This window comes from Mercenaria mercenaria, chromosome 4, assembly GCF_021730395.1.
Source record: "Mercenaria mercenaria strain notata chromosome 4, MADL_Memer_1, whole genome shotgun sequence".
NCBI lineage: Eukaryota > Metazoa > Mollusca > Bivalvia > Venerida > Veneridae > Mercenaria > Mercenaria mercenaria.
In genome coordinates, this window is record NC_069364.1 from 37,272,703 (window position 1) to 37,297,088 (window position 24,386).

The 24,386-nt window shown below is 36.5% G+C and overlaps 1 protein-coding gene across 1 annotated transcript in view; it reads left to right on the top strand.

Moving 5' to 3' along the window:
- LOC123551465 (protocadherin Fat 4-like) overlaps positions 1-22,728 on the top strand; it is a 48,002-nt gene extending 25,274 nt beyond the window's left edge. Inside the window, exons 8-26 of the mRNA XM_045340418.2 lie at positions 124-261; positions 459-566; positions 1,726-1,819; positions 2,916-3,025; positions 3,352-3,519; positions 3,974-4,105; positions 6,314-6,466; positions 8,524-8,720; positions 8,902-9,025; positions 12,699-12,754; positions 12,954-13,038; positions 13,873-14,004; positions 14,497-14,552; positions 14,765-14,921; positions 15,488-15,588; positions 16,309-16,368; positions 18,390-18,452; positions 18,837-19,019; positions 19,460-22,728. Of these exons, the coding sequence (XP_045196353.2) occupies positions 124-261; positions 459-566; positions 1,726-1,819; positions 2,916-3,025; positions 3,352-3,519; positions 3,974-4,105; positions 6,314-6,466; positions 8,524-8,720; positions 8,902-9,025; positions 12,699-12,754; positions 12,954-13,038; positions 13,873-14,004; positions 14,497-14,552; positions 14,765-14,921; positions 15,488-15,588; positions 16,309-16,368; positions 18,390-18,452; positions 18,837-19,019; positions 19,460-20,132 (2,790 nt within the window). The 3' untranslated portion in view covers positions 20,133-22,728. The remainder of the gene's footprint in view (positions 1-123; positions 262-458; positions 567-1,725; positions 1,820-2,915; positions 3,026-3,351; positions 3,520-3,973; positions 4,106-6,313; positions 6,467-8,523; positions 8,721-8,901; positions 9,026-12,698; positions 12,755-12,953; positions 13,039-13,872; positions 14,005-14,496; positions 14,553-14,764; positions 14,922-15,487; positions 15,589-16,308; positions 16,369-18,389; positions 18,453-18,836; positions 19,020-19,459) is intronic.
- Positions 22,729-24,386: the final 1,658 nt, after the last annotated feature.

Genomic DNA, 24,386 nt, shown 5'->3' on the forward strand with positions numbered 1-24,386 from the left:
TTAGCTGTGTATAAAAGATAACGCATGACGTGCACAATAAACAGTTACATTGTAAGAATTTTCCCAAAACAGTTTATAATGAAAATAAATCATGACATTTTTTTCTCATGCTGACACATACAGAGCAGTGATGGTCAAGAATATTTTGGTATTTCTGGTGGATCTTCTGGAAAAATCCTTCTTAAAAAGAGCATAGATTACGACAAGCTGACTGAACACGAGTTCAACATCACCATAGGGGTCACATCTAGCGTTCAAGGGGTAAATATGTCTCATCGTGCATTCATTAAAAATACACTATAATAATTGCAACTTAGTTCAACGTATTTTCGTGGAGTGATTTTTGTTTGATCTTTATTATTGTATTTGAAATATTACTACAGTTTCATATCGAACAAGTTATGAACAGATATTCTCAGCTTGAAGTAATAACAAAGTTCAAAAAACTGTTATTGCAGAGACCGGGAAGTCCGGGGTATACTTACGTTATAGTTAAGATACTTGATGTAGATGATAATGACCCTGAATTTGAACACTTGCAGTACAAGCTGAACGTTACAGAAGAGGTAAGTGAACTCAAGTTTACAGTTATTGCAATGTATGACCTTACTTGATTCACTAGCGTGGCAGAAATGTTTTTAATAAAACAGCAAACCAGAAATCGTCCGAATCTAAATTTTGCATTTCACAGACAACATGCAGTATTCATCGAAAAATACCATTTGATATGGTTCGAGCATTGCCACGCACAAAGAAAATGTTCTGCAATGCTATTGAGACTTTAATATAGCATAAAGAATTAGGCACAATGTGTTATGAGCAAGTTTTTATGCCCCCGAAGGGAGGCATATAGTTTTTGAACCGTCTGTCCGTCTGTCGGTCTGTCAGTCTGTCGGTCTGTCAGTCTGTCAGTCTGTCCGCAATTTTCGTGTCCGGTCCATATCTTTGTCATCGATGGATGGATTTTCAAATAACTTGGTATGAATGTGTACCACAGTAAGACGACGTGTCGCGCGCAAGACCCAGGTCCGTAGCTCAAAGGTCAAGGTCACACTTAGACGTTAAAGGATAATGCATTGATGGGCGTGTCCGGTCCATATCTTTATCATCGATGGATGGATTTTCAAATAACTTGGCATGAATGTGTACCACAGTAAGACGACGTGTCGCGCGCAAGACCCAGGTCCGTAGCTCAAAGGTCAAGGTCACACTTAGACGTTAAAGGATAGTGCATTGATGGGCGTGTCCGGTCCATATCTTTGTCATCCATGAATGGATTTTCAAATAATTTGGCATGAATGTGTACCACAGTAAGACAACGTGTCGCGCGCAAGACCCAGGTCCGTAGCTCAAAGGTCAAGGTCACACTTAGACGTTAAAGGATAGTGCATTGATGGGCGTGTCCGGTCCATATCTTTGTCATCCATGGATGGATTTTCAAATAACTTGGCATGAATGTGTACCACAGTAAGACGACGTGTCGCGCGCAAGACCCAGGTCCGTAGGTCAAAGGTCCTAAACTCTAACATCGGCCATAACTATTCATTCAAAGTGCCATCGGGGGCATGTGTCATCCTATGGAGACAGCTCTTGTTTTATCCTAAAATTTCTCTTAAACCCGACCTTTCGACTATTTTATATTTGATTAAAGCATTCAAGCAGAACCTTCAACTTGTCAAACTTTTGTTTTAAAAACTGACAGTTCTAAAATTTTCTTTTTCCAAGACGATATCGACCACGCCTTTAACAGGAGTACCTCCTATTCGAGGCTATGATAGAGACAAAGGAGTAAACCAGACTATACTATACTCTTTTGAAGGTAATGAACTTTACAAATTTGAAATTTTACTGGTTGAAAGATATGTTCAAGATGCAATATCAAACATGTGCAACTCAGTATAGAAGTTTTTGTCTGATTTTAATTAATGTCAGTCTAATTGAAATGGTATCGATAACCATACTACACTTCTTTCCGCTAATATGCGTTCGGGATGTTTTAGCAAGTGCTTTAGCAATTGGCTACAGCTCTAAATCAACTACCAAGTTTCAACCTCGCGTCGTTTTAGTTTTCCTTCAATTTCTTTATGACCGCATCACACAAATATTCTAGAAGTGTATAATAATAGTCCCATATTCATTTTTTTTTTATAATCTTGGTATTGTGTGAGTTTGTGAGCAACTGAGGACTACTGTTTTAAACAACAAAAACAAGCAGCAACGGATTCTAGGATAATTATGAACTTTATATTCACATTCGAAATATTCGGAAGCACTAGGGTTAGGGTTTAGAGTTTAGGGTAAGCGTTAGGGTTGAAATTGGCCCCACCCCGGAGCAAACTTAGTTTTAAATAGAGTTGTATAGGGAAAACCTTTAAGTCTTGTCTTGAACCACAATGCACAGAACTTAGATATTTGGCATTGGAACTACAAACATTGTTCAAATCATGACCCGTCTATGCACAATGAAATGTTGATTCTTCAAGTGTATCGGCTGAAATATCACTCAATAAGCACTGGCTATCAGTCCTTTCAGGGCTTTGATTATTAGACTGATTTAACGCATAACTAGACCGAACGCCTCTGTTCCAATTGGTTCGTGCTAAATTAACATAATGCTGACTATAGCGCCCTAAACAAATTTCAGAAATTGTAAAAAGACTATCGATTTCTACTGTTTCCGCACATATTTTCAAATAACTAAAATAACTTATGTTTTAATTAATAGAAATGTATGTTAATATCAAGAATAAAAACGTAGTTGCAAAGTGTTAGTTCAGTATAATGCACCAGTCCAGCTATGAACATGACATACAAGCACAGTGTGATAGCAAACACATATCATAAATTCATTATTATATCTTATAATATCTTCTTGTTATGTCTTGAAATAAGATGCCTTTAAATCTTCTGCACAGATTACAGGAACATTTCTGACTTTCTACAAATAAACACAACAGATGGTACTTTCTCCGTCGTCAAGACTGTAGACAGGGAAAAGAATTCTACATACGCTATGACAATATGGGTACGTCAGTATAGTGGATATTTATATATTCCGATTATATGAAATTATGTGATTCTGGAAATTTTTGATAAAAATCCAAAAGTTTCTGCAGTTTGATGTTTTAGTGGTAGTTAATAAATAACTAGACAATTGAATGAAAGTGGGTTCTGTTAAACCAGAGTCTTACAAAAAGTACACTGATTAAACTGAAGCAAGAAAACAAAATGACTTTAGTTATTTACAAGACAGTTCTTTTAACGTGACGGCTAAAAGAATCGTTAACGAAATGAACTACCGTAAAGTTATTCATAATCTTGTGTGTGTTAATTTCACATATATGATTTTAGTGTTTTCAGTCCGATAACCACGAGAAGAAAGCCTCTGCCACTGTGTTTATCAACGTGTTAGATATAAACGACCATTTGCCTATTTTCACTCCTGAATCGTACAACGTCACCTTGGTGGAAAATGCCGTCGGTTACGTTACAACCGTTACTGCTACAGATCAAGACATTGTGAGAAAAATAGAATCTTTGTACCGACGTTAAAGAAAATAAACTCCTATGTTGCAATGTTAAAAGTGCAGTTGCACCTCTTTTTCAAATGACTCGCCGATGCGTCTGCGTCCCGATTTTGTTAAGTTTTTGTTTGTAGGGCAGTGTCTCAGTAACCCCTAGTGGAAATGGATTGAAACTTCACACACTTGTTTAATGTAGAGAGCAAATATATCGTGCTCAGCTTCTATTATTCTATTTGTTTTTACTTTTTTACAAAGTCCTTTCTGGACTTCATCTGATATTCATTCATAGTAATTTTTCTAGAGACAAGACTTTCGAATAGTCGACCGGTGCTGTCGTCTTACAACTTTTGTTTGTCTCGGTGTATCTTCTTAGCGTTTGGATTTATGCAGTGAACTTTACACAATTTATTTTTACAGTATTGTTGCAACTTCATGGGTTTTGTTTCCAGGGTGAAAATGCGGCTGTTTTCTATGAGATGACTGATTCTGGGGCATTCGAAATTAATTCCAGTAGTGGTGAGGTTAGGGTAAAAACTCCAGCTGACCTAAACAGGGAGAAATCGGCTTTCATTACAGTTTTGGTACGCTAACTGTGATATTTTTATTGTCTGTGTGGTATTTGTTCTTGTTGCTGTAACATACCCTATTTCATGTAGATCACCATAACCTCGCCCCCTAGCAGGAACTATGTAGATTACCATAACCTTATCCGTAGCAGGAACCAAGTAGATCACCATAACCTTACACCCTAGCAGGAACCATTTAGATCGCCATCACCTTACCCCTAGCAGGAACCACGTAGATCACCATAACCTCACCCCTAGCGTGAACCATGTAGATCACCATAACCTCGCCCCTAGCGTGAACCATGTAGATCACCATAACCTTACACCCTAGCAGGAACCATTTAGATCGCCATCACCTGACCCCTAGCAGGAACCATTTAGATCACCATAACCTTACACCTAGCAGGAACCATATAGATCACCATAACCTCACCCCTAGCGTGAACCATGTAGATCACCATAACCTTACCCCTAGCAGGAACCATGTAGATCACCATAACCTCACCCATAGCGTGAACCATGTAGATCACCATAACCTTACCCCTAGCAGGAACCATGTAGATCACCATAACCTCACCGATACGTGAACCATGTAGATCACCATAACCTTACCCCTAGCAGGAACCATGCAGATCACCATAACCTCACCCATACTAGAACCATGTAGATCACCATAACCTCACCCATACTAGAACCATGCAGATCACCATAACCTCAACACTAGCAGGAACCATGTAGATCACCATAAACTTACACCCTAGCAGGAACCATTTAGATCGCCATCACCTTACCCGTAGCAGGAACCATGTAGATCACCATAACCTCACCCCTAGCGTGAACCATGAAGATCACCATAACCTCACCCCTAGCGTGAACCATGTAGATCACCATAACCTCACCGATACGTGAACCATGTAGATCACCATCACCTTACCCCTAGCAGGAACCATGTAGATTACCATAACCTCACCCCTAGCAGGAACCATGTAGATCACCATGACCTCACCGATACGTGAACCATGTAGATCACCATAACCTTACCCCTAGCAGGAACCATGTAGATCACCATAACCTAACCGATACGTGAACCATGTAGATCGCCATCACCTTACCCCTAGCAGGAACCATGTAGATCACCATAACCTCACCGATACGTGAACCATGTATATCACCATAACCTTACCCCTAGCAGGAACCATGTAGATCACCATAACCTTACCCATACTAGAACCGTGTAGATCACCATAACCTCACCCATACTAGAACCATGCAGATCACCATTACCTCAACCCTAGCAGGAACCATGTAGATCACCATAAACTTACACCTTAGCAGGAACCATTTAGATCGCCATCACCTTACCCCTAGCAGGAACCATGTAGATCACCATAACCTCACCCCTAGCGTGAACCATGTAGATCACCATAACCTCACCCATAGCGTGAACCATGTAGATCACCATAACCTCACCCATAGCGTGAACCATGTAGATCACCATAACCTTACCCCTAGCAGGAACCATGTAGATCACCATAACCTCACCGATACGTGAACCATGTAGATCACCATAACCTTACCCCTAGCAGGAACCATGTAGATCACCATAACCTCACCGATACGTGAACCATGTAGATCACCATAACCTCACCCATACTAGAACCATGCAGATCACCATACCCTCAACCCTAGCAGGAACCATGTAGATCACCGTAACCTTACCCCTAGCGTGAACCATGAAGATCACCATAACCTGACCCAAAGCGTGAACCATGTAGATCACCATAACCTCACCGATACGTGAACCATGTAGATAACCATAACCTCACCCATACTAGTACCTTGTAGACCACCATAGCATCAACCGTAGCAGGAACCATGTAGATCACCATAACCTTACCCCTAGCAGGAACCATGTAGATAACCTCGCCCCTATCAGGAACTTAAACAACCTAATTCCATATCACATTCACGCACACAAAACTATTCAAATTCTTTCCTGTTAAGAACAATTCGTCTCAAGCAATGTTTAGTCCAGCCTCAGCCTCAGCCCTAGTCTGTTTACTAAACGGCTAGCTACTGTACCTGTTATTTAAGGAATAACCTTAGCGCTGCTGTCCACCTTGAACTTCGTGAGGTCTTTCTCACTTTTTATATGACTTGCACCTGCCATTGATTGTGTAGAACATTATGTTGAAGTAAATGTTACCATGTCGTTTATTGTAGGTGAAAGCGAGAAATATAGAAGGTAACTATTCAAGTAGTACGGCGACTGTTATAATCACATTACTAGATGTAAATGATAACAGCCCTGAGTTCCAGGAAGAATTCTATATTTTCTATGTCAACTCTACAGATGGTGTGGACAAAGTTGGTCAGGTAGGTCATTCATATCAATTGTTTTCATATCTCACCTTTTGGTAGACAGGTATTTATAGGATAACTATTTGAGTCATCAAGTCTCTGTTTCATTACACAGCAGGCAGTAACGTACCTAGGATACAGTATGGATCCATGAGCCATATGCACTTAAATTTACTACAATTATAATGTTTTCTTAGGGGAAAAATGACAAAAAGCCATTTTGAAAAAAAATTTGCTCCTGTGACAATGAGCTATGAGAAAGGTGATCAAGAACAGTTTGACATGTGCATTGCTTCCAGGTCCGTATTTTTTTTTTCAAAACAATATTTCCTTATCAATGGTTGGCCGCCTTTTCGGCAAAAGTTTAATCTTTCAGAAAAATCTTACTTCAAAACCCAGTTCCAAACCGTTAACGCATCACGAGCGAGCAACGGCATACGAAACGATAGTGATTTCTCCACCCGAATAAATCCCACACATTTTTCGCATCGAAGTCTCCCCCCCCCCCCTAAAACACATCAATCTCACAATGCGAGTTTAAAATAACGTAATAACCGTTCATAACAGACTAAACACAAAGTAACAAGACCGAAAACTAGGTTCAATCCTACTTTGTTACTTACAAATCCGCTATTTAACATTTTCGCTTTCGGAAATTACCTTCACCTGCCATGATTACCGTTGACAAGACGGTGGTTGTAAAGAACGTTTTCATTAGCGGAGACAGTTTACGTATTTCAAACGTAGCGATAAAATCCAAAGAGTACCCGAATATAAACAAGCAGCGATGGCTCACGAGGATTATTTACCAAATTCAAATAAATAACAACTGGTAAGTAATTAAGTAGAATTGAACCTTATTTTTAGTCTTGTCAGTTTACATTTAGCCTATTCTGACTGCTTGTAGTGCTATTTTTAACTGACATGGTGTACTTGATTTGTTTTACGGGGGAGACTTCGGTGCGAAAAATGTGTGGGATTTATTCGGGTGGAGAAATCACTATCGTTTCGTATGCCGTTGCTCGCTCGTGATGCGTAAACGGTTTGGAACTGGGTTTTGAAGTAAGGTTTTTCTGAATTTTCTGAAAGATTAATCTTTTGCCGAAAAGGCGGCCAACCATTGATAAGGAAATATTGTTTTGAAAAAAAATACGGACCTGGAAGCAATGCACATGTCAAACTGTTCTTGATCACCGTTCTCATGGCTCATTGTCACAGGAGCAAAATTTTTTTCAAAATGGCTTTTTGTCATTTTTTTCCTAAGAAAACATTATAATTGTAGTAAATTTAAGGGCATATGGCTCATGGACCCATACTGTATCCTAGGTACGTTACTGCCACCTGTGTTTCATTATAGCCAAAGGTGAGATTGGTCCTCTCTCTTCCGTCTTTTTTCTAAACACCGTTTTCTCATGAAAATCGTCATTAGTTTGTGGCATTCTTTCTTACATGGCTTAGACTTTATTGACTTTGATCACCTTTCGATCAGTTACTTACAGGGGCCTTCAAAATTGCATGACATCAGAAATATGTTGATGGCCCTTTTTAACGATTTGCTAACATTAATGATACCGTAAAAACTGTTTAATGATACCGTAAAAACTGTTCAAGCCCGGTCCCGGTGTAAACTTTTGGGCAACCATAGAAGTCAGTGAGATACAATGGAATGCACCAAAAAATGCATGACTTATCTACGAAGCATTTTAATCTTATATTACATGACCTTTAGCTAAATTAGGTTACAAGTAGTATTTGTAAGTGCTTTTCTAACAAATTTCAAGTCAGATCTCTTGGTTAGAGTGGGGGCTGTCATGGACACAAAGTTGTATGAAGGGAAAAGTTAAACATTTCCAGAAAGAAAAAATGTTTACCTAATATTGTGCTTTCATCGAAAAAAGTTTTTCTCATGAGCCAATTCGATGGATTTTTACCAAACTTGGTCAGAAATATGACCCTTACATGGATCATTCTCAAGTCAACTGAAAGGCTTTTGGGAGTTATCGAATCACCACAGATGATTATTTCACAATGTGTTGGTGTACATTCTAGTAATCTATAAGAATTTTTTTCAGGTCAGAGCGAATGACGCAGATGAAGATGGTTCAGCAAATGCAAATGTCACATATGAGATTTATCCAAGCTCTGTAACATTGCCTTTCGTTATTGACAAATCTACTGGAATATTAACTGTACAAGGAATGTTTGATTATGAGAAGGACTATCAGTTTCTCGTAATGGCTTGCGACAATCCAGAGGACGAGAATCACAGGTTTGGAAAGGATTTGACTCACAGTTTTATTAGTGGTTTGTCGTCTTCTTTAAAAGTGCTTGATAATAATGCAAGTTATTATATTAATTATTTTTCAGGCCTGTTAAGAATCTGTTTAATAGTATGTTTGCTTCAGTTATAGTTTGTATCTTTTGAACGCAGATGTTTGAATCTATTACAGGCGATGTAGCATGGCTAATATTGAAGTACTGTATGGAAAAAATGTTTCATTTGTGACATACAGTTTGGAATTTACTGTTGTAGAAACTTTGCCTGTAGGATCCATATTCGGACAAAAGTTACCGGTATGTTTAGTATATAGATACAGTAGACGAGTATCGATATAGTACACGAGTCTAAACTGGTAATAACAATGTCGTTGTTTCTTCAGGAACAAGAGCCTAAGCAGTTAATAAAGATTTTCTGGATATGTCGCCAATATGACAAATAATTCTGCGTATTCTTAAAGAAAGTGGAAATATTTTCTTAATGTTTTTAATACCAAAGTTTGTAACAAGATTAGCAAAATACTGTGAAATCATTTAAATTCGCTGGCATGAAATTTCGCGCAAACGTGAAGAAGGACTGTTTCGCGCGGGCTTAAATTCACACTGGTTAGGCAAAACGACAGTCCTCGCGTTGTTACGTCAGACCGAGCGTATTTGACCGCCAAGGCTCGAGAAAAAATGGCGAATTCAGATAAGGATATTCAGGTGAGGCATATTTCTTCCCTTGTATTTTCCATCGTATGCACAATTTACTTAAATGACCAGTCTTACGGAATATCCAAACCATCTCTCCATTCGCGAAATATTTATATATTACTAGAAACAGAATAGTTTCGGAGTAAAAACGCAACAAAGTTAGCGAGTGACGTTCTAGTGGCGATGAAACATGTAAAATTTGTTCACACTTTGTCCTTTTGTTTATCAATATCAAACGTAATCCAGCCATCTTCTGGTACCTGAAGACACTATATACATCTGTAATGGGTTGCTACAGAACTTATTTTGACGAATGATTCTTTATGCCGTTTTAAACGCACTTTTAAAATGCAACGTTAGGGGATACCGATCGCAATACACCGTTGATGTTCGAGAACCACTTTCATAAATGATTTTTACCTAAAACAACGCCAAATATGTACTTATCCTTTAACAATCAATTGTCATGAACATACACTCACCGGGGATCGAACTCACCCTACGTACTAGAACGGCCTGGTTAATTCCAATAACCTTATATCAAACTGTTTATTATCAAAACACTTAAACAACTGCCGTGTACATGAATTTGATATTCTTTTATCATATACTTGAGAAAAACATCATATCTTGAATCCAAAAATTAAATGCTTAACAAGAAAAATACTTTCACAAATTTGCATGACTACTTATAATTAATCTTGAGCTTAGAAAGTGACATTTTCGGCGTACTGAATGATATACAAGGATGGATACTTGCATGGAATATAATTCGGCCATTTAAAGATTCGTGTATGAAATAATACTGAAAATATCACACTGACCCTGACCTTGGGTGAGGCTAAACGTTGAATCGTCTTTAGGCTTATTAAATAAAAAATGATGTAAGATCTGGGCTGATGCACATAAATTCATTGTCCAAATTATATCAAATTACAAAGATATTACATTTTTCTAAAGATTTATATTGTAAAATTATAATTATTTATATGGCACAAAACCACAAAATATGTTTTCTTGGTAGGTGCAATTATTTCATAAGAGAAGTGAGCTAGACTAACAATTCTACTCACATGTGAGGAAATAAAAAGTAATGAACGGATAACAAACTGTAAAATCAAGGGATTTCCTATCGCCTTTATGCAGTCTACAGAAAAACGTGTAAACTATAATATTATATAGTAATTCACTTTTCTCCGTCAGTGGTTTATTTTCTTACAGAGTAAGAGGTCCTTTATGCAAGAACTGCTTATCGCATACCATTCTTGTATCCAAGTTGTTCTGCATATGAATGCACACATCTGCAATGATCCCGACACCTATTTTCCATGAAATTGCGACCACAGACTGGGTACGTTTAGGTAATACCTGCATAGAACACCTGCAACACGTTGACTTGAATTGATGTAGTTGTTTCTGCCGTTCAAGTTTGTCTTTTCTTGTGAACATGTTTTCCGATTATTTTGTCAACATGGATCAAGAAATGTATTTTCTTGTGAACATGTGTTCCGATTATTTCGTCAACATGTATCATCACATGTTTAACACTGTCACTAGGCTATAACACATACGTGTGTTTTATCGTTTGTTTTAAGGTAATGTGATTCGTGACACATACAGAACAGGCGATTTCGTTCCCCTGCATGGATCTGCTAAGCAATGGCACAAACCTGAAAATATAAAGCAAAGCGTTTGTGACTGTCATTTCACTTTAATGACATAAGTTTTAATGTTTTACGCCTTAAGTCACGTTCTAGCTTCCAGCTTTTTCTTGTATGAACAATTAATATGCCCATCATAGAATTTTACCTTCTTGTTAGAACTACTGTTGTTCCACTAGCTATACCTTGACAGTAGTATTCCTCGACTTAAAATATCACAACAGCAAGAGTGAATGCAATGGTCAAGAGGTAACAAGAAACTAGGAAAAATGAATTCGAAACTTGGGTCTCAAACTAAAAATACTAACATTCAGATATGAATGACATGTATAAATGTTGTTTTTTCGGATTTTTAGTTTGTTTTTTTTTGCCCTGGCACGCTAAAGAAAAAGTCAAGCTTTTGGATTTGTGATAGAATTCTGTCAAAAGTCAGTTTTCTTTATTGATTAACAAAAGTATTATTTCTTATAATTAGAAGGACGACGTACGTTGTCATGATGACACGTTTTAGTTTACTATAGTTTATTAGTAAAGTATTAATAAAATCTAAAAGAAGATCATTTGCAAACCAAGTAAAATAAAAGAAGACTTCGTTTGACTGGGCTTTTTTGCGAGAGACGATGAAATGTGAAACATCTATGCTCTCTAGTACCGGTAAATACATACATACAGAAACACCGCAGCTAAAGGACCGAAGTAATAAGAACAAAACTAGTAAGGTTGATGTAAAAAAAAGAAGTTTTACGTACAGAAATGCAGTAGAAGAATAAGATTCAGACTTTGGCGGTTTTAAGGATAAGTATTTGGCGTTTGTTTTAGGTAAAAATCATTTACGAAAGTGGTTCTCGAACAGCAAAATGTGTATTGCGATCGGTTTTCCCCTAACGTTGCATTTTAAAAAGTGCGTTTAAACGGCATAAGAAATACCTCCGTCAAAAATTATTTCGTTAGCAACATACTCTTATATATAGAGTGTCTATGTACCCGAAGATGGGTGGATTACGTTGATATTGATAATGCGATGATAAATTGTGTCCAATTTTACATGTCTGTTTGTCATTTGAACATCACACAACAAACTTTGTTGCGTTTTACTACGAAACCATTCGTTTTCTAGCGATATAGAATATTTCGGCGTATGGACATATGGTGTGGATATTCCGTAAGACTAGTCATTTAACTAGAATGTGCATACAAGTGAAAATAGAAGGAAGAAAAATAACCTTACCTGACCATTTGGTGTCAAAATTCGCCATTTTTTCTCGAGCCTTGGCGGTCAAATTACGCTCGGTCTGACGTAACAACGCGAGGACTGTCGTTTTGCCTAACCAGTGTGAAATTCGCGCATTTTCAATTTTAGAAAGGGAAAATATAATCAAAGAAATATAATAGCGTGGTCTTAAATTCGCGCATCGGTCCTAGCGCGAAGTACGCGAAAATTCGTCCTACGCGAATAAAAATGATTTTACAGTAAGTACTGCATACTAGATATTTTTAAAAGATTGAAAAAAAATCCGTTTTGGAATCCCATCTGATGTAAAATGTTTGTCACACTTCCACTTTTATATTTGTTAGAAATCATGAAGTGTAAACTTTTCCCTTTCTTACATCAGGTATCAGGTAACAAGTATGTGTGTTCTACAGAGGACTTCCATGTAGATGTACACAGGTAAATAAATATAATGCCTTTTTTCTTGAAAAAGTATTTAAGTCTGCCCTATCTGTTCAAAATTATGCCATATTCTACTTTCTACAGGGATTTGTGTAAACTAACGAAATTTTAACAACCTTAATGTTTTACTTTAAATCAAATAAATATTCAAAATAATCTGTTTTAAATGTAAGCCGATTTCTTATACACATTCCAGTCGAATGATGAAAACAAACACTAGCCTGGACAGGGAAGCTGATGATACATACCACATTTATATTGAAGTATCTCAATACAATCGGGTAAATACCAGCATTAAAGTTATTGTATTCTTACTCAGCTGCAGAACAATAAGTAGCAGAGTCATACCAAGATAAATATTAGAGAAAACGAATTTACCAATCAACAATGAAAGTAGGAGAGTTTATCTTAATACCTCATGCACCGGTCAGCAATGAGAGTAGGAGAGTTTATCTTGATACCGCATGCACCGGTCAGCTATGAGAGTAGGTGAGTTTATCTTAATACCTCATGCACCGGTCAGCAATGAGAGTAGGAGAGTTTATCTTGATACCGCATGCACCGGTCAGCTATGAGAGTAAGAGAGTTTATCTAGATACCGCATGCACCGGTCAGCTATGAGAGTAGGAGAGTTTATTTTGATACCGCATGCACCGGTCAGCTATGAGAGTAGGTGAGTTTATCTTGATACCGCATGCACCGGTTAGCTATGAGAGTAGCTGAGTTTATCTTGATACTGCATGCACCGGTTAGCTATGAGAGTAGGTGAGTTTATCTTGATACCACATGCACTGGTTAGCTATGAGAGTAGGTGAGTTTACCTTGATACCGCTTGCACCGGTTAGCTATGAGAGTAGGAGAGTTGATCTTGTTTCTAGCTTGTCAACCCCATTGTACAGATACCATAGTTTCGCGCTCAATCCTCAGTATAACATGTTGTATGCCAAATAAAGTAACACCCATCCGCAAGGGCTTATAAGTCACTGTTAAATACAGCATTTATCTGAGTACTATTTACTGAATTAAACATGATAACTTAATAAGTAAACTCGACAACAAATATTCACCACATGTATATCGAAATATGGTAAATGTTGTATGTTTTGTTATGTCAGTTGAAAGGAAACCTGTCAGTGACAATAACGATAGAAGATGTTAACGATAATGCTCCCAGATTCACACAGGAGGAATTCTTCTTCAGTATCACTGAAAACATCAACAAAAACACTTATCTTGGAACATTGAATGTAAGAACAATTCCATTTAAACTTTTCATATACTGGTATCCAGCAAAAATGTTCACGTTAAAATGATAGCAGTATTGAAATTTATATAGAAAAATCAGTTTTAGCGCTAAATGCCTAAATATATAGTTTAATTTAGTGTCGATAACGTCAGGGAGTTGAATATATGACACAACAATACATCTTTGCTGCTGCTCTTTTTGCGCCGGGTTTCCAAAAATATTCCTACAAATTCGAACGAAGAGTAATATCCGATATTATTGTTAGAAGGCTTGGTTTATTTTGTCTCATACGAATGTGAAATATGTTTACGTATTTAGTCATCCGACTATTTCAGAATGGTTGTTCGATTTACATTATTTATTTTATTTTCTCGTGTTTAAAAATTTAATAAATCCTAACTTGCTGAAGATGCACAGATTCATATAACGATTTGTTAGTGTGTTCCTAAACATAGAACAGTAGTACATAACATCAACATTTTTTATTTATCAGGCAACAGACAAAGACATCCGTGAAAATTCAAATCTGACATTCAGTTTTCAGCAAACGTAAGTTTAATGCAGTTAGTTTTCTTGTGACTTTTAATCCTCTTTTCATACGTTTGTTTTCTATAAAACATTTTATCTGGCATAGATAGCATTGTATTTTAACAAGATCGAAGTAATGTAATTTAATTTCATTAAAACCAAGTACTAGCATTCATTCATCCCCATAAATTAAAATCGAATTTAGAAGAAAGATCTAACTCTTTCTGTTGCAGATTCTTTGAATTATTTACGATTGACAGCGTCTCAGGTGATGTGATGACTAGTGACCGGTGGGATGAGAGTATGGTTTCAAAACACTCTCTGTACCATTTAATAGCTGTTGTTGAAGACAATGGAGAACCATCATTAACATCGGCTGTTCCTGTTTATGTAAGAGGAATCGTCTCAACTTCTTTTCATACAACTGTTCTTCGTGTATGGTTATCCGACAATACGGTCCCTATTATTCTGCAGCAGACCGAATCATGGGCGCTCCGCTATATTACTGATAAGGTCAAGCAAGGAGATCTCACAAACCAACTAATTACAGACAACTAACCCTTGAGATCTCGCAATCCAACGTATTACAGGCAACTTACCCCTGAGATCTCAAAAACCAACTAATTACAGACAACTAATCCTTGAAATCTCGCAAACCAATTAATACAGACAAAGACAACCATTAAGGTCTCACAAACCAATGTTCAAGCTTTATAAAGGCTAGGATAGTGCTTGTTTTCTTATTGTAACAGTGTTGATAACTAATTTCTTTCATAAAGAATACAGTTGTAAGTGATTAAGAATACAGTTGTGTCAATATACGGGGCCCCACCTTGTACATGTATTTAAGATTTTGTGTACAAACAATGCTTATATGCATATTTGTTTTTGGCTATTAAATCCGTATCAAATGAGTCAGTCGTGTTTCAAGTAACACAAAATTCTTTCTCTTTTAGGTTTCGTCAATGAAAATAGGTCAAAATTCCTCAGTCGGTATACCCACTTCCCTGTCAAAAGCTGCAATAATGAAAGACGATATCAAACTTTCATTAGAAAAGTAAGTTTGAATATTTGAAATATATCTTATATTATTTCCAATGCAATATATAATATTGTGCTAGATATATGCTTGTTTTTCGACGTAGCTGTCTAAGCCAACTTTAACCTACTTAAAGAACCAATAAAACTTGTAAATTCAGTAAAAGCAGCGGGACTGGATAGAAATGAATACATGCATACTTTTAATTGGCTGAAATTTTAGCTGAATGATGATTTTTTTTAGTATAGTATAGTTGACGGTCGTGGTGAGCCCGACTTTGTTATGTACTTGCAGACTGATTTACACTTTTTCGTACAGGCTTTTGATATGGCTTTGAATCACAAAATGCCGCCTTTTTTGCTGGTGTATGTACCGAAAAGTGTCAAAACTGAAGTATTAATTTAAAACTACACAGGAATATTCGAACTCTTTTGTAAAGCGTCATATTTTTGTCAAAAGAAGTAATGCATTTCTATGTAAACACCGCTTTATCTTTACTGTATCAAACATTTCCAATACATTAAATCCACACTACCGCCGAATATCTTTTTAAAAAGATATTTCTTGTTTGCATTACAACTAGTTCAGTCCCTGAAAATTTAGGAACGTAGCTATAGAGAAATGAAGGTATTGAAATTACATGACATTAGTACTTAACGATAGCCATTTTTGCTTTATTAAGATCATCATGTCCTCTGGTAAATAACAGATAAAGAAATGGTATTCGTTTATTTGCAGACAATTTGTAAAAATTCTTGGTTTTGATACAGTACAAATAACAGATGTCAGCGACTCTATGTAAGTATTTGATACGTTGAACTAATGGTTAAAAGACTTTCATTAGAGAAACATGTACGCTGTTTTACCGCCCTCCTTTTAAAGGGATACCCTGCGCACACGGGGAAAAGGTTAGAACTTTCGATTAACACACACACATTCTCCCTATTCGTTCCATTGAAAATTATTACGCTCATTTTATATGACTGCAAAAGGAAAGGTACCAAAGTCAGGGTATTCTCATCTGAACTGCTTAAACATCAGCATCAAGAAAAAGACTAATCAGAGGCCATTTAATTACAATGACAGACCTACCTTTAACTTGAAACAACCTTAACTGTATTAAATGCTCAAAAAGTGTAAAATGACACACTCAGTTTAAAGATAAACTTTACTTCATATTAAAAACTGCAATGCCATTTCTAAAACATCAACATCAAGACACAGTCAGATCAAATGTCATTTAATTACAATGACAGGGCCTACCTTCAACCTGAAACAACATTTATGCCTTAGGTAAAACCATACAACAGTATTAAATGAACACACGTATTTGTTTATTAGCTTCTCAACTTAAAGTATAAACTGACTTCTTATATAAAGTTCTGATTTATCCAGTAATGGCATGTCAACAATATTTATGCAGTAAGTTAGGTGGAGGTCAAACCTCAGCTGTTTACAGCCCTTACAGTGCCTCCATTATTGCTTGGCTGAGGCAATTTCGTTACAATGTCATCATATTCCATCTCATCAATTTCCTTGTTGTCTGGTATAATGAACATTGAAGCCTTATTTTTCATGGGTTGACGTATTAAAAAAACTTTTCTACACTTGAATGCATTAATTTACCAATGTAATAACTTGTGGTTTTCTTCCAGCTGTACTTAACACTGTCCCATGGTGCCCAGTTGCATGTGTCCCATCGCGCCCAAACCCCACCAACCTTACATTTAAAAAAAAAAAAGTGCTTCAAAGGGATTAAACATTTTGTCAAATTATCAATCAATGTATGTTTTATAAGTAGTAATATAGAAATGATTTCAAAGAGTTCACTGCAGAACTTTACGTGACAATATTTATGGTAAGTTTTTTTTACTCAGAGTAGTAAAAAAATGAAAAACCTCGACTGAAGTTTTATTTTAAGTCCTTCCGCCTCCAAACTCCGTATAAAAACAGCTTGAAACATTTTTAGCGATTCAGATAGATAAGTTTACTTTCCAGCAAAAAGTTACATCTGATGTCCCATGGTGCATTATGTCCCGTAGTGCCCCGGTCTCCCCTACCCTGTGTTAGACTGAAACTTTGTACGCCCACCGTTTGTACGTCACAGTTATGACCTCATGGCGTCAAACGTCAAAGTGGCGCGCCAGAAAAGAAAACCACACAAAACTGGCAAATATTTGGTGATTATCTTCAGAGGAATTATAGATTTCCACTCGGGCCGCGACAAATCACCAAACGGGATAAAATCTATATTATTTCTTAAATATACACAGCTTGACTTTCTTCTGGCAATCAAATCCAGCCATGTTAAAAAGCGATAGTTGTGTCTCAAAGTTTATAAGGAAAACATGAACCTTTTTCTTAAAAGGTAATATGAATGATCAGATTTTTAATAAGATAGTTAAACGTTTTTGCTTTTGTAGCATAAGGAATCTACACTAAAATACATTCATAAAAAAGGAGAAATTCATGCGAATGCAGCAGTTTGCAATGACCACTGTATCAGATACATATAAGTAGATATGGTAAATCATTCTTTCTGACAGAGGACATATAAGTTTCATACAAGTAAACATTTAGGTATATGTAGGCTAGATTGAAATTATCGAAGACAGAAAACTGAGATAGTACAACAGTTAACATGCATTATGATTAGAAGTAATATTTCAGATATAATTCAATATCTCCCTTTAACTAGGTTACATTCTGCTCTGTTGTTACTTGTCATTTGGCGTTCATACAGTTTCAAGTTTAACATTGACTTAAAGTTCTTAATTTGTTATTGAATTAAAACATTTTCATTCATCGTTTTATTTCAGATCTCACATGTTTGTCAAAGCATACATGAACGGTACAGAAGTTCGGCCAACAAAATTACAAAGGTGTGTGTTTGAGATGATCCTGATTGGTATATACATGTATCAAATAATCTCAAGTTTTCACGTCCAGCTTATGATATTGTATGCCATATGACGTTGTTTACAGATAGTTTCATACCTATACATGTATACTAGTGTGTAGACTTATGAAAATGTCTTGTTTGCTGGTAAACAAGTATAAAACGTTTCTTATATTTCATACTAAAATTGGTGTAAAATTTTCAATGGTGACATTTCTAATGATTCAGATTTTCTTCCGTAGAATTGTTTGCTCGCATCTTGATAAGCTACACTGTTCATACTTGTGTTATTACCAGGTCCTAGTGAGAACAATCTAGCCCTTTGCTTTGAAAACACGTATACATTAATCTTTCTAACATTATACAGGTCCTTGGTGAATAACTGGTCTCCAGTGCAGAATTTATTCCGTCAGTACATGGTACCCCTAACAGAAGTAGAGCGTAGCGAGAACGGTCTGTCCGCTGCAGAGATAGCACTGATAGCCATTGCTGTAACTCTGTTCTTTGCTGGACTAGTGGCTATAGCTGTCATTTGCAAACAGTGGGACATGTATGTAAATTAGACATACCTATAGTGTTATAAAAGGACAAAATAGAAAGTTTCTCTTTAGTCTTCTATGAAGTCAAGCTATGAAATATGCTATAACGAAAGGTTATAGCTAGGTCATACATCAATATGTTCATAACATCTATCAACGTAAGTCAGTTGGAGCGATATATTCATAGCTCTCAACTTAAGTAAGCTGGGGTGAATGTGATTCCTATCGCTTACTGTAAGTTAGCTGGGGCGATATATCTACAGCTTTCAATGTAAGTTATTTGGAGCGATATATTCATAGCTCTCAACGTAAGTTTGTTACCATATATACTATATGTATAGCTCTCTACGTCATTTAACTGAATAATATATTTATAGTTCTCATCGTAATTACATCGTGATGAAGCTCTCATTTTTACGCCATTTATCGATAATACATGTATATGTTTCAGGCATGAAAAGAACAACAGACTACGACGTCCGAGTACCCTATATGACTCACAAGAACTCCGTATGGATTTTGCTGAAGAAGAATTGCCAAGTAGATTCAGTACATTTAAAGGAGCCAGGAAGGAGAGTGAAGTCTCTTTGGAAGGAAGTTTTGGTCTGGGATATGTAAACGCTGCATTTAATTGTGATGGCGACGACATAAATACCCCAAGGACTCCAACATGGAGTTGTAACGATACTCCTAGAATTCCTAGATGGAGTACAAGTGACTCCTTGAAAGATGCAATGGCAAGTCTTGAGGAGTTGACCCACAGGTTGAATACGGAGGACAATATTTCAAGAGTGTCAAACATCTCTCGTAGCCGACGGTCCCAAAAATCTGACAAGAGTGAACTTCAAACACCAAGGTCAAATCAAGCACCCAATAATACAGAAGCACGAGCTATGCCTACATATGAAAACCTTGTTGTGGATCCATCGTCTAGAAAAGCAGAAGTTTTGACTGGAAGCGGTAGTTTGAACAGTTGTGGACATTATGACAACGAAATTTCAGAATCAGAAAAGATGAAAGGGATAATAGAAAGTAATCAGAGAACTCATGATTATGAAAACGTTGAGATTGTTGGGCCAGATATAAATGGTGACATTATAGAAGAAGAATGTACAGCTTTCTGAATACGGAAAAGAAATTAGTACGCTTACATGATTTATACGTTAGAATTTCGCCGCCTCGGATACAATCTGATGATTTTGTTTCTATATAAAGACGCCGATTTCGTACGTAGCTCACTCGTATCCTCAATAGGAACTATTATAATATTAAAATTGGCTGCCTACAAAATATTTATGATTATCTTAGATCTTTCAAAGATTAAAAATTGTATGCATTTTTATGGCCCGTAGTCATACAGTAATTATTTGTATAAACATCTGTTTCAATAATTTGAAAACATTTTTCAACAATTTCAAATTGACACAATGTGCAGACGCTGGTCGTCTTAATAAATGTTTATTGCCAGAATACGCAGTTTGAAGACTATGTATGTTAAAGTTTTAACATTTACATTCACTACAGTCCTTGTCATTTATTCCATATTTTGTGTTTTTATGTCATTTTTGTTTATGACAGCGCGTAATACTAATAGCGCATATCGAACTATACATATGTAATGGTTTCAGAGGCATGCATTATATGCTCCGAATTGAAAATGAAATTTTATGTGATGAACTTACAGATTGTTGTTCGGCTTCAGTGCAAATAAGACATGTTCATTGACTTTCTTTTGTTTTGCTGTGAAGATACTTATCAAATAATTAAATGTGTGAGTCTTCGAGGCCGTTTTATGGGGATGAGTGAATAGCGGTGACACTATTATAAGTATGCAGATACCACCAGGGATATTGAAGGATTTTGTGACAATCTTTTTTTTTCAAGTGCAAAGTATTTATTTTTGTTGGGTTTAATCGACACAATTATAGGTTACATGGCGACTTTCCAGCTTTGATGGTGGAGGAAGACCCCAGGTGTCCCTCCGTGCATTATTTCATCACGAGCGGACACCTGGGTAGAACCACCGACCTTCCGTAAGCCAGCTGGATGGCTTTCTCACATGAAGAATTCCCTGAGTGAGGCTCGAACCCACATCGATGAGGGGCAAATGATTTGAAGTCAGCGACCTTAACCACTCGGCCACGGAGCCGCCTCAAATGCAGAGTAGGCTTACAGTTTAGATGTGCTGAGTGTGTGTTTCCATTGCAATCTAAATCTAACGAATACTTGTAGACTTGTATATTTTGCTTCCAATGTAATAATGCAGGCCTCCCAAGGGCGGGGGTGCTTTAAAACATTTATAAACCTTTTATTTTGTGAAATACCTTTAAAACCTTTTATTTTGTGAAATACCTTTAAAACCTTTTATTTGCTGAAAAGCCTTTAAAACCTTTTATTTTGTGAAATACCTTTAAAACCTTTTATTTTGCTGAAAAGCCTTTAAAAACTTTTATTTTGCTGAAAAGCCTTTAAAGCATTTGATTTATACCTTGAACCTTGCTTTTCACAGTAAGCAGTTGTAGTGATTACAGTTGTTTTGCAAATGAAAAGAGAATTGAATTTACTAACATTTCAACAGTCGGACTGGACGATTTAGGGAAATACTAGTATAATATTTTATCAGTCTTGAGATTTTCAGTGTGCTTTAGTCTTTCCTGTACCATTGTTTGTGTCCAAGATGAATGGTCTAGGAGAGGTACAGCTTCCATTGACTCGAGATGATGTGTTTACTATTTAGGCAATGAAACTCGAGTAGGCACTACTTGTTTTAGATGTATGTGTAGTTAACTGCATCAAAGTTCACAATCTGGAAAAGTGAAAAAATAGAGGCAACTCCACTGAAATTGTATTATATGCGTAGGTGACTAGGTACTTTTCATTTCCTTCTAATTATGCAATTTTAACTCACCTGAGTCTGTCAACAGTCCATCTGTCATCCACACGCACGTTCTAACGAAACGGTATTTATGTGACACCCCCATTGTTCTCTCCATTGTTCTATCAGTCACATAAAAAGAAAAAAAGTCACATAAACAGAACGGAATGAATGACATCAAAGAGAAAGTACCGTTATGAAGTCACTTAACCATCATTTTGCGGGCACTTTTTTTCAAACAACATCTCTGAAACCATTTGGTGGAAGTTGATGAAACTTTGCCCATATTCCATGCTTGGTCCTCTAAGATGTTCAATGAATTCAAATTTATGCAAAAATCCTGTTGCCATGGCAGGCAAAAGGGAAACACCGCTTTAGAAGTTTCTCAGAAGCCATTTGCCCAGTTTTGAAATAGTTTCACACAAATGTTCCTTGGTAGACACTCTAACAAGTTTTTTTTTCAGCTTCGTAGAAGATGTTGCCACCAGGCGGCCCGATCACCTTTTCATATATGTATATTGTGGAAACTTTAAAAACCTTCTTGTCAGAAACTGCTGGCCAGATTTCAAAATAACGTACCTTAATTGGGTGACCGTCTACCAAGGTTATTCAAATTATTGTTCAGACTATTCCAATTCATCAAAAAACTTTACTATCAGGGAGGATTGGTTTGTCTTTTCCTATATGTATATAATAGGATTTTTGGTGAACCTCTACAAAGATTTTTCAAATCAGATTTGTAAAAAAACATTGCTGCAAGATAGAGTTGTCTCTTTTCCTTTTATGTGTGCAGAAGAATTTTTTTTAAAAATGTCAAAAAGTTGAAATAAATTCACATAAATGTATCTTAGGTGATCCTTTATTATGATTATTCAGGGGTTTTTTTATGGTAGAAATAATTATTATGTCGGAATAAGTAAGCTCCAAGTTCTTTACACAAGATTACGGACTAAATTTGCACTTTCTTAGAAATATATCACCCACGCCTTTTTGTCAATGCGGCCAAATGGAAAGGAATGCCCATTACCTATTAGAATGCACCTATATTACAGACTGTCGCCGAAAGCTTTTCAGTAACCATCAGAACTACAATATCGACGAAAACCTTCTTCTTTATGGACACACTTCTTTACCGGACAAGGAAAATGTCATTATTTTCACAAGTGTACACTGTTACATAGCTGAAAGTAAGAGATTCCTGTAAATATTCCTGAACATCAACGAGACACTATACAACCCCCCCCCCCCCCCTCCTCTTATTATATTTCATGTTCTTTGACAATTTAATGAACTACTTCTCATTAGCGCTCATATTGTTGTTCCAGAAAAACATTTTTTTTTTATATACTAGACTACATTCCCATATTTATCATATTTAAAACCTCACTGTACTTTTGCGAAACAATTATTTACTTGTCCATTTTAGAAGAATAACTCTATAATCCTTTCCATCAACTGTACTTGTAATGTTAGTATATAAATATAATTATGTATATTGTGTTGGGAATAAATATGTTTAAACTAACATGGTAGATAAAGTTGCAATATAAAAATCATCAATCAAAATCTCCTAAACTACTTAAAGCCCAATTTTAAGATAATTTCATATAAATGTTCCTTTGGTGACCTTCTTAAATCAAACCAAGTTGATTTTTCGAGAAAGCAAGGTTGCCTCTGAATATGCATGCCTGTTTTCACAGTATTTTGGCAGAAATTTTCTTAGGTGAATCTTTACCAAAATTGTTAACTGTTTGCCCAGGTGAGCATCTATGTCCATCATGACCTCTTGTTTACCTCTGTTCTTGGAAAAAGCATGCATAACTAGTGCAGATGTATTTAAGGTAGCAGGGTACACTTCGAATTTTGGCACCCGTCGATATTTGTTATAATTAGAACTTCGTGATTTTGGATGTCTGTAAATTAAGGTGAAAGATAATGATTGTTAATTCTTTAGAAAATTTATACAGCCGACACATGTAAAATTCTGATGTCAGTTGTAAAACTAACTGCTGGTAGCTTTGTATGAATCAATGAGGCACCTTTTCGCGGAAAATTCAAATCACGGAAGGGTTCTGTGCTTGTTGATTGATACTCGGGAACATTTTCGCTATTTTGTGAAAAAACGAGCTGGATGGGCCCCCATTCCGTTTATATCCCGAAGTTCAGTAAGGACTATTAAATTGAGAAATGCAATAAAATTGCGCATTGTTCTTGCAGCGGGATCATTGCGGGCTGTTCAAAAAGTGCAAAATTGATATTTTTGGCATGCTATTTTTCATGGATGGTGTAAAACTTTCGTTTTGATAACTTTCTTTATTCTTGTGTGAGAATCCTGATCTTGCCATTAATTAAAAGCACAAAACATGCACGCAATTTATAAAATGGCCACCCTGATTATGCTCATAAGGGAAGTGCAATATTGCGACTCGCGACATGTAAGACGTCCGTGCCCAAAATTTTCGAATCTAAGTGTACCCTGCTACCTTGAGTATAGCTTTAATTG